Source organism: Loxodonta africana, chromosome 4, assembly GCF_030014295.1.
Source record: "Loxodonta africana isolate mLoxAfr1 chromosome 4, mLoxAfr1.hap2, whole genome shotgun sequence".
In the NCBI taxonomy this organism is placed as follows: Eukaryota; Metazoa; Chordata; class Mammalia; order Proboscidea; family Elephantidae; genus Loxodonta; species Loxodonta africana.
This window is the reverse complement of record NC_087345.1, coordinates 8539751-8557690: the sequence shown is the minus strand read 5'-3', so window position 1 is coordinate 8557690 and position 17940 is coordinate 8539751. Positions and strand designations below refer to the sequence as shown.

The window sequence follows — 17940 nt, the reverse complement described above, 5'->3', positions numbered from 1 at the left end:
AGAATGGCAAGATTTCATCTCACGTACTTTGGACATGTTATCAGGAGGGACCAGTCCCTGGAGAAGGACATCATGCTTGGTAGAGGGAGGGTCATCGAAAAAGAGGAAGACCCTCAGCAGATGGATTGACACAGTGGCTGCAACAATGGGCTCAAACATGGCTACTGTTGTGAGATCGGTGCGGGACTGGGCAACGTTCCATTCTGTTGTACCGAAGGTTGCTGTGAATTGGAACCGACTCGAGGGCACCTAATAATAATTTTCATAGAAGAGGAAGTGATGGGGGATGAATTGTAAACACATAGTTGATTGTATTTTATCCGGATTCTGCACATTCAAAGCTTTGTTATGAAGATGGTTCTTGGTTTGAAAGGAGAAGGGGGATTGGTCCGCCCCTTTTCATTTGAAAAGAGCTGTGAAGCTTGTGTTTGCACGGCGCCCACCACTTACAGATGGAAAAGTCCTTTTAGCTTTACTTCAGCGTTATCCTTTCATTCTGCACGGTTTTGCAGCCACAGAGTAAACAGCGATTTTTCTGACATATACCCTTTTAGGATAAATGCCACTCACTGTGCCAGTCTTGGGAAATTTAATGAGCTGGTGTAGTATCCCAGTTTGTCCTGAGAGGAAGAGAGAAGAGATGTGATACCCAGTGTCACAAAACGTGGGCGTCGGACATAGATTCTGGTATCACGTTCTTGGTGTCGATTGTATTAAGACAAAAAGATGTGGTACACCCTTTCCTGTAAGGAGTCTCACTTAGCTTGTTTGACAGGTAGAGAAGATGTGTTATGAAACACATGCAAAGATTGCTGTCACTCGTTTTTAAATAGGACTTGTCATTCTCCTTGCGGTACGCTTGCTTAGCATAATGGAGGGGTGGCTGTGAGGCACCCAGGTCGCGTTTCCTTCCGCAGGGACGTGTTTTCTGCTTGTCGTCCAAGGAAACGGCCTTGCTTGTGCTCTGAGAAAGTAGAAAGGACACGCAGAAATGTAAGGTGGTGTCGTGGATTGAACTGTGTCCCCCCAAAACTTGTGTCCGTTTGGCTAGGCCATGATTCCCAGCATTGTGTGATTGTCCGCCATTTTGTCATCTCATGTGATTTTCCTGTGTGTTGTAAATTCTGTCTCTGTGATGTTAATGAGGTGGGATCAGAGGCAGTTATGTTAATGAGGCAGGAGTCCATCTGTAAGATTGGGTTGTATCTTGAATCAATCTCTTTTGAGATACAAAAGAGAGAAGTGAGCATAGAGATAGGGGGACCTCATGTCACCGAGAGTGAAGAACCAGGAGGGGAGTACATTCTTTGGACCTGAGGTCCCTGCACTGAGAAGCTCCTAGACCGGGGGAAGATTGATGCAAGGACCTTCCCCCAGAGCCGACAGAGAGAGAAAGCCTTGCTCTGGAGCTGGTGCCCTGAATTTGGACTTCTAGCCTCCCAAACTATGAGGGAATAAATTTCTTTTTGTTAAAGCCATCCACTTGTGGTATTTCTGTTACAGCATAGATGACTAAGACAGGTGGCTTCTTGCACAAGAATTTAGTGGCTGATTGTTGTGGGGGCAGCTTTGGTCACAATACCTGGGGCAAGAGGAACTGTTTTCACAGGGAACTTTTAAAGGCGTGACCAGGAGAAACCTGGGCTGAGCTGCTAGTTAATGAAACCAGTGGTGAGAGAAGTAGTTGAAGCTGGGAGCTTTGGGGATCCTGGAGTTTGGTGTTTGGGTCTGGTTGTGAGGAAATGACAGTTTAGCACAAGTTATACTCCATGGAAGGTTCTCTGGGCCGTACAAATGGTTAACATACTTGGCTGCTAATCAAAAGGTTGGTGGTTCGAGTTTACACAGAGGCACCTTGTAAGACAGGCCTGGTGATTCTGCCTCCAAAAAATCAGTTACTGAAAACCCCACAGAGGGCAGTTCTACTCGGACGCACATGGGGTCACCATGAGTCAGAATCAACTCCCCAGCAACTGGTTTGGTATTTTTTTTCAGGGCGGGGAGCAGTTCTTCAAAGAAAGGAAACATATATTTAAATGTTGTGTTATGTATTATTATTAAAGAGCCCTGATGGCACGCAGTGGTTAAGTTTAGCTGCAAACTGAAAAGTCGGCAGGAGAAAGACGTGGCAGTCTGCTTCCATAAAGATTACAGCCTTGGAAACCCTACGGGGCAGTTCTACTCTGCCCCGTAGGGTTACTACGAGTCCAAATGGACTTGACAGCAGTGGGTTTGGGTTGGTTATATTATTATTATATATTTTTTTGTAATAATAAAATTAAAAAAAGAGAAACAGAAGAGGGTGGGAAGAGATGTAGAGCGGCCAGAAGGGGGCGCTAGATACAGCTCTTTCCTTCTTAGGTTGTTCGTTTGACAGGTATTTGTGTCAATGGGTTGCTGGGCACTGGGGGGCAGAGGTGGATTTGACATGCCCTGCCCTGAGAGGGTGGGAGACGAGGGACAGACAGGGATGGCACTGTGTTAGTCGGGGTGGGAGGAGGCTTTGGGGAGGGCAGTGAGGCTCAGGCTACTGCCCGTGGGTGTGTGTGGACGTTAGTCTCTGAGTGCTGCTGTAAGGCAGACAGCACAAGTGAGTGGCCTTATAGAACAGACGCTTGCTGTCTCACAGCTCAGGAGGCTATAGGTCCAAGCCAGGGTCTTGGAGGGCTTGATTGCTTCCTTGTTGGCAGCCCCAGGCTTTACCAACACCACCCCCCGCCCTTCTGTGTCTGCACGTCTGTACCTAACCTGCTTTTCTGATAACTCAAAAATGATTAGGTTTAGGACACACCCTATTTGGGTGTGATCTAATTAACATAACAAAGAAAGCCCTATTTCCAAATAGGATCACATCCACAGGTATAAAAACCAAAAAACCAAACCCATCACCATCGTGTCGATTCCGACTCATAACGATCTACAGGACAGAGTAGAACTGCCCCATAGGGTTTCCAAGGAGCGCCTGGTGGGTTTGAACTGCCAACCTCTTGGTTAGCAGCCATAGCTCTTAACCAGGATTCCAAACACATATTTAAGGGGACATAGCTTAATTCGTAACAGTTGGGGTGTGTCATGGATTGAATTATGTCCCCCCAAAATGTGTGTATCCATTTGGTTGGGCCATGATTCCTTGTGTTGTGTGGTTTTCCTCCATTTCGTGATTGTGATTTTATGTTAAAGAGGATTAGGGTGGGATCATAACACCCTTACTAAGGTCATATCCCTGATCCAATGTAAAGGGAGTTTCCCTGGGGCATGGTCTGCACCACATTTTATCTTACAAGAGATAAAAGGAAAGGGAAGCAAGCAGAGAGAGGGGGTCTTCATACCACCAAGAAAGAAACACTGGGAGCAGAGTGTGTCCTTTGGACCTGGGGTTCCTGCATGGAGAAGCTCCTAGTCCAGGGGAAGATTGATGACAAGGACATTCTTCCAGAGACTACAGAGAAAGCCTTCGCCTGGAGCTGATGCTCTGAATTTGAACTTGTAGCCTACTAGACTGTGAGAGAATAAACTTGTTTGTTGAAGCCATCCACTTGTGGTATTTCTCTTAGAGCAGCACTAGATGACTAAGACAGGGTGGGAGGAGGCTTTGTGGAGGATGCTGAGGCCCAGGTCCAGCGTCCTCTTCACAGCTAGACTTTTGTTCATTCGCTCATCCGTGGCCTGCTCAGTGCTGGGGAGACCTACCCAGAAAGGGCATGGTGCCTGCCCATGGGAATCCAGCAGTCAAGTACAGCAGCCCCTCGTATAGATGAGTTGGAAGGTGGCTTCCTCAATGTCATATGACAAGCTGTCCTTGACCAAGCCAGCTCCAGGTCCCAGATTCCTCTCTGGCTCCACGTTCTGTATCAATTCCCAGCCCTTCTTCTCCTTCCTGGTCTCAGGCTGGGGTGTCCAGTGGACCAGTGCTGGTTTCCCAGTGGCCTGGTGCCATCTTTGGTAAGACAGGGCCTGGGAGGGTTTCCTTCTAGGTTTGTGTGGTTGGATGGGCATTCTTGTGTCTGCTGTCATGGATTGAATTGAGTTCCCCCCAAATATGTGTCAACTTGGCTAGGTCATGATTCCCAGTATTGTATGATTGTCCGCCATACTGTCATCTGAAGTGATTTCCCTGTGTGTTGTAAATCCTACCTCTACGATGTTGATGAGATGGGATTAGTGGCAGTTACGTAAACTCAATCTACAAGATTAACCTCCAGTTTAAGGCAATCTCTTTTGATAGATGAAAGAGAGAAGTGAACAGAGAGACAGGGAGACCTCATACCACCAAGAAACAAGAGCCAGGAGAATAGCATGTCCTTTGGACATGGGGTCCCTGTGCTGAGAAGCTCCTTGACCAGGGAAGATTGATGACAAGGACCTTCCTCCAGAGCTGACAGAGAAACCCTTCCCCTGAAGCGGACATCCTGCATTTGGACTCGTAGCCTCCTAGACTATGAGAGAATAAACTTCTGTTTGTTGAAGCCTTCCACTTGTGGTATTTCTGTTACAGCAGCACTAGGTAGCTAAGACACCTGCCATGGGAGAGCAGAGGGCTGGTATTGGGGAGATGTGGGGATTGGAGAATGGAATACTTCTCTTTGTAGAGCCACCTGGCTTTCATGGGGATGGGATCTTACCTGTGATCCTGGCCACATTGGCAAAGCTTCCTTCCCACCAAAACCACAGCTCTGGGTGTGGAGCTAGACCTTTGTTATTGCTAGGTTCACGTTGTGCCAGCACATGACCTTCTAACTTCTGTAACAACTTTATAAGCAGTGTTTATGTGGGAGTGCGTCATTTCTCCACGCCGTGGTTTTCCTTTGGCCCCTTTTACCCCCGACTTGTTTTAGGAGAGGACCATGTGATGCATGACGTGGGACAGGCTGTGCCCAGATGGAGGAAGTGTGGAAGGGCACAAGGAAGCCAAATTAGAAAGCATAGGAAGTGTTTGTGGAATTGAATTTGTTGGACGGTCCTGCTGAGTTTCCTGGAGACTGGGGTGAGCATGAAAGAGCAGTCGAAAGCTATGGAGGAATCCCTGGGCGGTGCATGCGTGTTAACTGAAAGGTTGGCAGTTCAAGTACATCCAGAGATGCCTCAGAAGAAAGGCCTGGCAATCTACTTCTGAAAAATCAGGCATTGAAAATTCTACGGAGCACACATGGGGCTGCGTGAGTTGGAGTTGACTCCCTGACAACGCTGAGGACTGGGCCACCCGAGGGGGTGTACAGGCATGAATGAGGAGGGTGGGGCCGCAGCCGGAGGGCTGGGAGAGGCCCTGGCTTTGAGATGTGCTGGCTAGGAAACGTTACCCCAGCTATCCCGGGAGCAGGCGCTCAGAGCTGGAGGGGCCTCGGCCAGCTGTGCTTCTCGTTGGCTGTCATGGATTTGATTCGCTCTAAGAGCTGACTGGGGAACAGGCTGGCTCTCGGGAGAAGGGAGAGTGGCATTTACTGGGCTTTTACCGCCGGGGCGCTGGGAGAGGCCCTGGGCTCTGCCATCTCAGGTCTTTCTCAGAGCTGGTGCGCGTTGATCCTGGCTTTTCCAGAGTGCCCACGAGGAGGGGCCTCTGAGAAACCTGTCTGAAGCCTCATCCTAACTGAGTCTCTGGAACCTGGGGTCGTTCTCCCTGTTTGGGCTCCAGGTACGCACGGACTAATTTTGGTGTTTTGTGGGAAACCCTTGCCCATCTGCTTTCTCTCCAGAAAGCACGCGTTTGGCTTCTGAAGGTGAAGTGGTGGCACACCAACGAGTTGAGGACGGGTCTGTACCTCGCACTACACGCTGCTCCTGGTGGGTGATGCTGTGGGCTGCGCTCACGTGGGGGCTCTTCAGAAGGAGAAGGCTCTCTTGGGAAGATTGTGTTTCATTACCCCCCCTCCTTTTTTTTTTTTAAAGGAAGCACATATCTTGTTGATCTTTCTTAAAAACTGCTAAAAAGAAATAAAAACAGTGACACAGCAAACATTTATTGAGTGCCTACTGTATGCCAGGCTGGTGGCAATGGGGAGATAGCAAAGCCACTATCCAAGTTAGCCTCCTCCAGAAATGTTTTGCGCTTCAACTTGATGCTTTGTTTTTTAGAACTTAGTATTTTTATGATCCTCAGTAAAAGACCCGAGACTGACTCAAAAAGAAGAGGGAGTGTCAAAGTGCCTCATTCCTGTCAGCCCCTTAGAGCCCAGACAAGAACATCTTAGTAGAAGAGTGGGATTCCTACTTGTCTGTCTTTGCAGTAGGTTACAGGGAACCTGATGTAACCTGAGCTGCCAGCAAGAGATGGTTAACTGACATTCCCTTTACCCACTGCAAATTCCGACTCATAGCGACCCTAGAGGACAGAGCAGAGGTACTTCCAAGGCTGTAATGTTTACAGAAGCAGACTGCTCCATCTTCCTCCCCGAGCAGTGCCTGGTGGATTTGAACTGCTGACTTTTAGTTAGCAGCTGAGTGCTTAAATACTGCTTTGAGTGCTTAACCACTGTGCCATTAGGGCTTTAGTTAGTTAGGTGCCCTCAAGTCAATTCCAGCTTACAGAGACCCTGTGCACAACAGAACAAAACAGTGCCTGGCCCTGGGCCATCCTCCCAGTCGTTATGCTTGAGCCCACTGCTGCAGCCACTGTGTCAATCCATCTGGTTGAGGGTCTCCCTTTTTTTTTTTTTTTCTGACTCTCTACCAAGCATGATGTCCTTCTCCAGAGACTGGTCTTTAGGCTTTAAGGAAAAAAAAAAAAAAATTCTGTCTAGTTGATTCCAACTCATAGTGACCCTATAGGGCAGAGTGGAACTGCCCCAGAGTTTCCAAGGAATGCTGGTGGATTCGAACTGCTGACCTTTTGATTAGCAGCCGAATGCTTGTCTAGTTAATTTCTTGCTAACGTGGTGCTCCTGGCACCCCCTCCATCCTCTGACATTATCTTCATAGCACAGTGTCAAGTTTTGCAATTACATATTTACATATTATATTAGCTTCCTAGCTGCTGTAGCAAAGTACCAAACTCGGTGGCTTAAAACAATAGAAGTGTGTTGACACAGTTCTGGAGGCTGGAAGTCTGAGTGCAGGGTGTCCACAGGGCCAAGCTCTCTCTGAAGGCTCTAGGGAAAGACCCTTCCTTGTCTCTCCCAGCTTCTGGGGGCCCCAGGCTATCTCAGCTACACAGATGTCTTCCCTCTGTGTTTCTGTCTCAGTGTCTCTTTTCAGATTGGATCAGGACCCACCCTACTCCAGTAAGGCTCACTTAACTGATAACATCTTCAAAGACTCTACTTATTTCCAAACCAGGTCACAGGTGGGGAGGGCTGGGGTTTAGGGCTTCCACTCGATCTTTTTGGAGGGCATAATTCAATCCATGTTGTTATTGCTGGTCACCATCAAGTTGGCGCTGACTCATGGCGACCCTATGTATCACAGAGTGAAACATGACTGGATTCTGCACTATCGTCATGGCCGTTGGCATGTTTGAGTCTATCGTTGCAGCTGTTTTGTGGTGCCTTCCAACCTAGGGGCTCATCTTGCAGCACTATAAACCCTTACCGGTTGCCATCGAGTCAATTCCGACTCATAGCGACCCTGTAGGACAGAGTAGACCTGCGCCTTAGGGTTTCCAGGGAGCGGCTGGTGGATATGAACTGTCGACCTTTTGGTTAGCAGCCAAGCGCTTAGCCATTGTGCCACCAGGGCCTCTCCAGCACTATAAAGAAAAAAATTTTTTTTTCTTTTTTCTTTATATCAGACGAATATTCTGTTGTGACTCTGAGGTTTTCATTGGCTAATTTTTGGAAACAGATTGCCAGGCCTTTCTTCCTAGTCTTAGTCTGGACGCTGCACTGAAACCTATCCACCGTGGGTGACCCTGCTGGTATTTGAAATACCAGTGGCAAAGCTTCCAGTGTCACAGCAACACACAAGCCACGGCAGCACGACAAACTGACAGATGAGTGCTGCGTTCAGTCCATAACGCGTACTTCTTGACTTTTCTCCCACTTTGATACAAGCGCCTTGAAGGCAGGGCCTTGTCTTGTTCGCCTCTGGACCCCAGCCTGGGTGGCACTGGGCACACAGGGGGTGCACAGCAAACATCTGGGTTGGGGTCCTGACGAGCACTGGTATGTGACCTGGGGCGAAAGCAAAGGCGTTAGGTCTAAGGTCTGCAGCCATTCTGTGCGTGACCTTGAGCAGTCTGGTGAGCTGCCACCATGGCATGGCCTCACCCACGAGGATCGTATGTAGTGGATGTGCAAAAGAGCCCAAACCCTTTGCTGTTGCATCGACTCCGCCTTATAGTGACCCTACAGGACAGAGCAGAGCTGCTCCGTAGGGTTTCCGAGGCTGCAGTCTTCATGGAAGCAGACTGCCGTATCTTTCTCCAGCGCAGCAGCTGCTGGGTTCACACCGCTGACCTTTTGGTTAGCAGCTGAGTGCTTAACCACTGCACCACCAGGGCTCCTCGTGGACGCGCAGTCCCTTGTAAATGGCGATTAATTCTAAAAAAGTGCGCTTAAGGGGCTGGACCTTGGGCATAGTCGTGGACTCCCCGGTGCCTGGCAGGTAAGTGACACTCAGTAAGTGCATAGTGAACCAATAAAATGCTGGATGCTGTTAGAGCGGTCCTTGGGTGGCACCTGCACTCAGCTACTAACCTAAAGGTTGGCGGTTCCAACCCACACAGCGGTGCCACGGAAGAAAGGCCTGGTGACCTGTTTCCATATAGATTACCAAAAAAACCCACTGCCTTTGAGTCGATTGTGACTTGTAGCAACCCTACAGGACAGAGTAGAACTGCCCCATAGAGTTTCCAAGGAGCGCCTGGCAGATTCAGACTGCCGACCTCTTGGTTAACAGTCATGGCACTTCACCGCTACACCACCAGGGCTTCCCCATAAAGATGACAGCCAGGAAAACCCTGTGGAGCAGTTCTGCTTTGTAACACATGGGGTCATCTTGAGTCAGAATCGGGCTTGGTTTGGCTCTTTCCGGTTCAGCCTCAGGGCCCCACATTCTTTTAGGGTTGTTTAAGCACGTGGAGGTTTTCCTTTTGAAAACCCTGCACCGTTTCCATTTGTGACCAACCCTCTGGAAGCATCCTGTTGTGTTTGTCCCCAAGGTGCAGGACGCTGGCCCCAGCATCTGCTTGACCGACGTGGTGGCTGCAGAGGTGCCTCTGCTCCTGGGACTGGGAAGACCCCTCTCACCCCGCTGTCCTTGTGGGGAGGCACCGGGCGCTGTGCGGCCCCCAGGCTCCCTCTGTGTGGACCGTGGTCCTGCCTTCTGGCATGACCCTGGGTTTGTACCCACCTAGTGGGAAGTGGGGAAACCCTGATGGTGTAGTGGTTAAGAGTTTGGCTGCTAACCAAGAGGTCAGCAGTTCGAATCCACCAGGTGCTCCTTGAAAACCCTTTGGAGCAGTTCTACTCTGTCGTACAGGGTCTCTATGAGAGCTGTTCTACTCTGTCCTCTAGGGTCGCTATGAGTCAGAATCAACTCAACGGCAACGGGTTTGTTTTTTTTAGCTGGGAGTGGAGTGTGGGGGGAAGTGGTGACTGGAAGGTGGGACCCCATGCTGCTGCTGCCCTGGATTGTCCTTCCTGCCTGAGCTGGGTGGGGCTCTGGGAGTAGGCCAGTGTGCCCCATGTCTGCCGCAAAGCCCCCTCCTCACACACCCTGTCAGTGGGAGGGCCAGTTTGGGCGCTGGTGGCTTTCGGGCTTGCTTGAACAAACCTGGGACTGGTGGGCTAATCCAGCAAGATGTCGACCTCAGGGAAGGATCCACTGGGAGCTTCTGTTGTTGTTGGGTGACGTCAAGTTGATTCCGACTCATAGCGACCCCGTGAGACAGAGTAGAACTGCCCCATGGGGTTTTCTTGGCTGTAATCTTTACGGGAGCAGGCTGCCAGGTCTTTTTCCCTCGGAGCCACAGAGTGGGTTTGAACTGCCAGCCTTTTGCTTAGCAGCCGAGTGCTTAACTGTGGTGCCACCAGGTCCCCTTACTGGGAGCCGGGTATTGGTAATAATTGTTATAAAAAACAACTAGTAGAGCTTCCTGGGTGTCAGACATTCTTACAGATTGAATTGTGTTCCTCCAAAAGATATGCTGAAGTCCTAACCCCTGTACCTGTGAAGATGGCCCTGTTTAGAAAGAGGGGGGTTCTTTTGTTATGTTAATGGGGCCGTATGGCAGTAGGGCAAACCCTAAACCTAATTCCTGTCTTATACAAAAAGGGAGCGCAGATAAGGTGAGACCCACACACAGAGGAAGAGACCATGCAAGGAACCGGCTACAAGCCAAAGAACGCCAAAGAGCGCTGGGACTACCCACAAGGAGGGACCCTCTCCCGGAGCCCATGTCCTGATCCCACTTTTAGCCTCCCAAACTGTGAGATGATACATTTCTGTTTTAAAAGCCATCCACTAGTGGTGTTTTTGTGACGGTGGTCCTGGCAAGCTAAGACAGGCTTTGTAAAAACTCATTTTATCCCCATGACAGCCCTGCCAGGATGGTACTGTTATTACCCCAGTTTTACAGATGAGGATGGATGGACAGACAGGTGGTCCCTCAGTCACACAGCAGTGGGGCGACTGGGCCTGGACCAAAAACCAGACATTGTCACCCAGTGGCCTAAAAAGGGGGAAAAGCTGTAGGCAAAGGTGGGCGTAGTTCTAATTCATGACACCTCTCCTCTTCTAGAACCTTCCATGGTCTCTTCAACCCAGTGATCACTGCAAGCTCATCTGCCAACCTCCTCTCAGCTTTTGCTGAGGCTTTCTGTTTCTGGTATTTGATTTCGGTTGTCCTGGAAACGGGGTGACAAGTGTTCGGCGTGTTAGCGTTTGCTTCTCCTGACACATCCTCAGCCAGGCAACGCAGTGGAGGGTGGAACCATGCCTGTGGTCACCGTCACATCCCATCCAAGCCTGGATGGAGAACAGACCCCTCCTAACTCACCCCCTTCTGGAGCCACGTCTCCTGGCCCAGACGCAGATCGGAGGCTCTAGGTCGTTCCATTTTCACCTGAACCAAGAGTGGCTTCTTGTTGTTAGGTGCCGTCGAGCCAGTTCTGACTCATAGCGACCCCATGTGACAGAGTAGAACTGCCGCATAGGGCTTCCTAGGCTATAACCTTTACAGGAGCTGATCGTCAGGTCTTTCTCCCGAGGAGCTGCAGGGTGGATTTGAACCACCAGCCTTTTGGTTAGCAGCTGAGCACTTAACTTTTACTCCACCAGGACTCCTTAAGAGAGTCTTAAGTTATCTCAAGGAACGGATGCCCCCTTCCTTCCGACTTCCTTTTTTTTTAAATACAGGTAGTCCCCGACTTACGACATATTTGAGTTATGACGAGCTGCACTTACGACTGCCTTTTTTTTTTTTTGTACATCTTATTGTGGGTAGCAAACCCTGGTGGTGTAGTGGTTAAGTGTTACGGCTGCTAACCAAAGGGTCAGCAGTTTGAATCTGCCAGGCGCTCCTTGGAAACTCTATGGGGCAGTTCTACTGTGTCGTATAGGGTCGCTGTGAGTCGGATTGACTCGACGGCACTGGGTTTGGCTTTGGTTTGGTTTTGTTAGTAACATGGACTACATACAGTTTTGCGGCACGTAAATCACTGATGTTATCATTCTCAGCTGTTCACTCACAGATGTTCAAAGACAAATAAAGATCAGATTTATAAAGATGCTGATAACAAAAGACGATAGTAATGAAAACAAACAAAAAGAGGTATTCAACTCACGTCAGAACAGACTTATGACAGAGCCCCATCGGAAGTCAGGGGCTGCCGGTATGCATATTTTAATGAGTTGAAAATATATGTAACACAAACACCATCTCAATTTCTACACTGTCACTCGGTGACGTGGATGACAGTATTCAGATTGCGTGACCGTTCTCGCTATCATTTTCCAAATCACTCACCGCCGTTAACATAACCTCAGTGCCCCCAAGCACCAATTCCCCCTTCCCCCTAGTAATCGCTGGTTTCTATATATTTGCTTATTATTGCATATAAGTGAGATTATATAGTACTTGTCCTTTTGTGACTGACGGATTTTGTTCAGCCTGATGTTTTCAAGATTCATTTATGTTGTGGCCTGCATCAGGGCTTCACTTCTCCTTATGGCTGAGTAGTATTCCATTAAGGAGCCCTGGTGGTGCAGTGGGTGTGCTCTCGGCTGCTAACTTAAAGGTCGAAAGTCGAATCCACCAGCTGCTCTTGGGAGAAAGATGTGGCCGTCTGCTTCCCTAAAGATTACAGCCTTGGAAACCCTGTGGGGCAGTTCTGCTCTGTCCTGTAGGGTCGCTGTGAGTCAGAATCGACTCACAGGGCAATGGGCTTTAGTACTGCACTGTGTCGGTACCATGTTTTGTGTATCCATTCATCCATTGATGGACATTGTGGTTGTTTCCACCCTTTGGGCGTTGTGAAAAGTGCTGCAGTGGACATCGGTGTATAAGTTGCTGTTTGCGTTCCTGCCTTCTCTTCTGGGTTTATAAGTAGCCTTCCTTCCTTCTGTGTGTGTGGTGGGTTTGCTTTCCTGGGCAGCTGCTTGTGTTGACCAGGAAGCCGTTGGTAGTGAAGCTAGAAATAATATTTTGTGGTTAGCATTGTTCTATCATGTAAAGACAGCCTGGTCCTCCGGTAGCCTGACCCTCTGTGGCCTCCTCAGTGTCCCCTAAAGGGGACTGTTCTTCAAATTGCAAGTCATGGTGGCAGCCCGGCCTGTGACTGTACGTGAACGTTCTGTGTGTCCTCCTCTGCCGAGTGCCGGCGGCCACACACGCGTCTTCGGAATAGCGTGGAGTGTTTCTAAAGCCCCTCCAGCCTGTTTCTAAAGCCCCTCCAGCCGCCACCCTCGTGACCAGTGAGTTGTCTGGTACTTTCTTCCTTCCCATTTTTAGCAGACGTCAACCCGAGGCCAGCCCTGCGTTCCTTTCTGCTTTTTATCAGCGGTGTTGTTTTCACACGGAAGGGGTCACGGGGTGGCTGTTCGGCTTTCTCAGGATGGTGGGGGCACATTGATGTTAGAACAGTGGGTGACCGAGCGTCCTTTGCTATCCTGCCTGCTGTGCCCCACATGGACTTGGGGTCCAGCTTTTGGAACAAAGTGTGTTGGGCCCCTTGATGGGTCATGTGTGTCTTGGGGCCAGAAGAATGGTGTGTTGGAACTTTCAGGGACACGTTCAATTAAGATTTTTTTGTGGGGGGAGGTATCAGATACGTTGGATTTCTCTTTTATGATCTTTGGGTTCCGTCTGGCCCTTTGAACTGGAGTGTTCTTGGCCGGGGCCTGGCTTTTCTGCAGTCACCACTGGGTAAGAGATTTGTTCTCTCTTTCTTTGGGGAACAGCAGACAGCAGAAGGAACTTTGCACTGGGCAGGCCTGGGGTGAGCCCAGCTCTGCCATTATTAGCTCTGATTTTGACGGTTGACATATCTCTCCATACAGCTCGATACAGTCCTGGGCACTGTTCCAGCCTCTCCCTGTGCTGTGCCCCATGCAGTCCTCATAACTTTATTTTAGAGTTGAGGACACTGGAGCCCAGAGAGGTCAAGTAACCTGCACAAGGTCACATAGCGAATGGGAACAGCAGCCTGGCTCCCCAGTTTGTGCTCTTAACCTCTGCTCCAAGGCTGTCTCCCAGAAGCTGCTGGAGATCCGGCAAGATGGTGGTTATTCACAGGCTCTCTGGTTCCTAGTGCCAGGAAGCCCCCCACCAACGCACCTTCCCTTCCTTGGTGGAGTAAAGAACGCACACGTTGACGGGGCGGGGGGTTCTGCCTGGTGTACCCTTAAAGAAAGGACTCCTGTGTGCAGGTTGGCCAATGAACGAATTGCAAACCCTCCCCTCAAGGAGCTTCCAGGCTGAGTTTACTTTGAGCTTCACATTCTTCAGAGCAGGCGTTTTGTAGCTTTGTAGCCTTTTCCAGAGGCGACGCCAGTGGACCAAGGACCAGCTTAAGGAAATCACATGCGGAAGGCTATTAGCGCACTTGCTTTCTCCACAGCAGATTTTCAGAGACAATAAGTCTTACATCAAAGGCAAAAAAATAAAAGCGGCTGAAGCAGGCAAAGTGGCTCTTCCCCTGGAGAATGGATGGAAATCGATACGGCTCGGGTGGAGGCTGATGGAGGGGAGACCCTGCCTGCCCCTGCCCGCCCCTACCTGACCCACCTTTGTTCTTCTCCTTTCTAATCTACTAGCCTCATTCTCTCCCCCAGGGGTCACACTCTGACTCCTGAAGATGGAGCCTTGCCTGGCTTGGTCTTGCCCTCCTGGCCCTAGACCCCAGACCAGCACCCCCTACCGCAGACCCCTGTGCAGGGTGGGAGATGGAGTCACTTTAAAGGGTCCTGGGCCCAGGGGCATCCCAGCAGTGTTTCCCTGAGGCTGTCCTGGGCCCAGTGCAGCTGGGGGATTAGCTCAAGCTTGTCCTGATTTGGGGGGTATCCTGGAACAGGAACGTTCACCACCTGTAGAAGGCAGGGAGGAGGGAAGCCCTGAGAAGAACATCCCTCCAGAAGGGAGGAAGCAGGTGAGCAACTGCAAGCTGGCCCAGGGGCCGCCTCCCTCCCTTGGGGGCCCCCAGCCACGCCTAGCCGCTGGCCCCCACTTGCTGAGCATCCCCTGAGAGCCTCCTAGGGCCTGTCCTGAGGTGGGCGTTTTGAATGCTGTCTCATTCCATCCTCAGCCCTGGAGGGGGCATGGCTGTGGTGCACGTTTCATTCAGTTATTCAGCTGCCGTCCTTTGAGGGCCTACTGTGTTTTATGTGCCAGACCACAGGCTGACTCTGCAAGCACTCAAGGCCCTGCACTCGGGGTCATGTTCACTGGGCACAGACGGTAAGCGGTAAACAGAGGCACTAGACTATGCCGACTTCTGGGCCGGAAAGAAGCGGGGTGCTGGGACAGGACCACCGTCTTAGTTGCCTAGTGCTGCTGCAGCAGAAACACCACAAGGGGGTGGCTTTAATGAACGGACGTTTATTTTCTCACAGTTTACCAAAAACCAAACTCGTTGCCGTTGAGCCAACTCTGACTCGTAGCAACCCTATAGGACCGAGTAGAGCTGCCCCACAGGGTTTCCAAGGTGCTGTCGGTGGATTAGAACTGCCGACCTTTTAGTTAGCAGCCAGGTGCCACCAGCAGCCTGAATTCAGGGCACCTGCTCTGGTGGTTGGCTGGGCTCTAGGGGAAGGCTTTCCCTCTCTGTTGGCTCTGGGCGAAGGTCCTTGTCCCTTCTCAGCTTCCGTTCCTGCTCCTTGCAGGTCTCCGGGTGGGATCAGTCTTCCCGTTGGTCCTTGCTTGCTTCTCTGCCTGAGCCGCTCCTTTTGTGTCTCAGAAGTGGTGGGTTTAAGGCACGCCCTACAGCAACAGGCCCTCATTAACGTAACAAGGAAAGCCTTATTCCCAGATGGGGTTACAGCCACGTGTACGTGTTGTCGTCACAGTCGTTGTTGTGTGCAGTGGATTTGGACTCATGGCGACCCCACATGACAGAGTAGAACTGCCCCATAGGGTTTTCTTGGCTGTAATCTTTTTTTTTCTTTTTTTAACTGTGCTTTAGATGAAGGCGTACAGAATAAACTAGCTTCTCATTAAATGGTTGGTACACATATTGTTTTATGACATTGATTAACAACTCCATGACGTGACAACACTCTCCCTTCTCAGCCTTGGGTCCCCTAGGTTTCCTGTCCCCTCCTGCCTTGACTGTAATCCTTATGGAAGCAGATCGCCAAGTCTTTCTCCCTTGGAGCCAGGGGGTAGGTTTGAACTGAAGACCTTTTGGTGAGCAGCCTAGCACTTAACTGTTGGGCCACCCCAGCTCCTTCACAGGTAAAGAAACAAACAAACGAAAAACCAAACCCGTTGCTGTCGAGTCAATTCCAACTCATAGCAACCCTATAGGACAGAGTAGAACTGCCACCCGGGGTTTCCCAGGAGCAGCTGGTGGGTTTGAACTGCCGACTTCCTTTTTTTTATTTTTATTGTGCTTAAAGTGAAAGTTTACAAATCAAGTCAATCTCTCATACAAAACTTTTTATACACGTTGCTATATACTCCTAGTTGCTCTCCTGCCAATGAGATAGCATGCTCATCTCTCGCCTCTATTTTCGTGTCCATTCAGCCAACTTCTGGCCCCCTCTGCCTTCCCATCTCCCCTCCAGACAGGAGCTGCCCACGTAGTCTCATGTGTCTACTTGATCCAAGAAGCTCACTCACCAGTATCATTTTCTATCCCATAGTCCAGTCCAATCCCTGTCTGAAGAATTGGCTTTGGGGATGGTTCCTGTCTTGGGCTAACAGAAGGTCTGGGGACCATGACCTCCGGAGTCCTTCTAGTCTCAGACCATTAAGTCTGGTCTTATGAGAATTTGGGGTCTGCATCCCACTGCTCTCCTGCTCCCTCAGGGGTTCCCTGTTGTGTTCCCTGTCAGGGCAGTCATCGGTTCTAGCCGGGCACCATCTAATTCTTCTGGTCTCAGGCTGACGTAGTCTCTGGTTTATGTGAACTGCTGACTTACTGGTTAGCAGCCGAGCTCTTAACCACTGGGCCACTAGTGCTCCTACTTTACAGGTATAGGGGTTAGGATTTACAACACACATTTTGGCGGGATACAATTCAACAGTCACCGGGGGGACATTTGGGGTGGGGGGTCTGTATTTGGGGGGTAAGGAAGCATGAGAAGGAGCCAGTCACCTGCAGCTGGTCACCTCCAGCAGAGGACAGCTCCCTGGCGGCCTCGGAAGGAGCAGACATTTGAGCAGCATGACCGTTCTGTTGTCCATTCTGTTGTCCACACGGCCAGCTGGGCTGACAGGGCCTCAGTTGACCCCTGTAGCATGTGGCCCCTTGGGCTGTGGTCAGTGGAACCTCTGAGCAGCAAGCAGCTGTCCAGGTTGCACACCGTGTTGGTTGCACATGTGGCTGGCTTTGCTACTGTCTCTACCTGGCCCCTAGCTGTCACAGCCGGCAGCTCCTGGGGCCTACCCGGGCCCTCAGCGTCCTCACCTGCCACTGCCTGGCGCTTCCCCAGGAAGGGAGGTGCTCCCCTTCTCATCCATCTGTGGTCACCCTGCCTCTCCCCAAGCTGTGGTGCCAGGGCAGATGTGCACCCAGGAGAAGCAGGAGAGGAGCAGCAGAGGGCGCCCGGTTTCCTGCCACAAGGTCCTTTTCTTTATCGTGGCCTGTGTGCTCTGGGACAGGGTGTGCCATAGCCGGTATGCCTGCCCCTGAGTCCAGTCGATGACTTGGCCAAATGGGCTGGCATTTCTATTTGTTGTGACTTGGAAGGTGACCTTGAGGATGGGCCTGTGGACCCTGTGGGCATTTGAAAATGGCTGGGCTGCTCCTCAGAACCTGGAAGGCCACCTGGGAGGATGGTGACATCTGTCAGACCTGGGAGGTGTCAGGTGTCTCAGGGACAAAGGGACATGCCAAGCTTCAGGCCAGGGAGAAGCTCGAAGGGGGCGGCTGTGGCGGAAAAGGCCAGGCCGTGAGCACCTCCCTAGCTCCTCCCTGTGAGCCCATTAAATAGCCAGGGTGAGGAGACACTCTGTAGAGGGTCACAGAAAAAGAGGAAGACCTTTAAAGAGACCGATTAGCACAGTGGCTGCAACAGTAGGCTCAAGTATAGCGACGATTGTGAGGATGGTGCAGGACTGGGCAGTGTATCATTCTTTTATGCATAAGGTCATTCTGAGTCAGAACTGACTGGACAGCACCTAACAACCACAACAAGGAGATGGGGTAGGTGCCTTTGAGCCTGGCTCCCTGCCTGAGGCTGCTGTGCTGGTCCAGCTCAGAAACCCTGTTCTTTGTGCACACAAAAGAGTATTTGTTTTAGTGTGTGTGTCACGAGCCTCAGCATCAAGAGAGCAATCTGTGGTGGCCTGGGGGAGAGCTGTGCTTTTATCCACAGAGTCGACCAGACTCGGCCTGTGTGTGTGGA

The 17940-nt window shown here is 50.6% G+C and overlaps 1 protein-coding gene across 3 annotated transcripts in view; it reads left to right on the top strand.

Annotated features, from left to right (window-relative positions):
- Positions 1-17940, top strand: part of PARVB (parvin beta) — a 164779-nt gene that overhangs the window by 44924 nt on the left and 101915 nt on the right. The window contains exon 1 of one of the 3 annotated variants that reach the window (XM_064283398.1): positions 5132-5156. The exons of 1 other annotated variant lie outside the window; for it this stretch is intronic. In XM_064283398.1, the coding sequence (XP_064139468.1) occupies positions 5147-5156 (10 nt within the window). In that variant the 5' untranslated portion in view covers positions 5132-5146. Of the gene's footprint in view, positions 1-5131; positions 5157-12717; positions 12847-17940 lie in introns of those variants that run through there. One more of the 3 variants, XM_064283399.1, reaches the window with a different exon arrangement.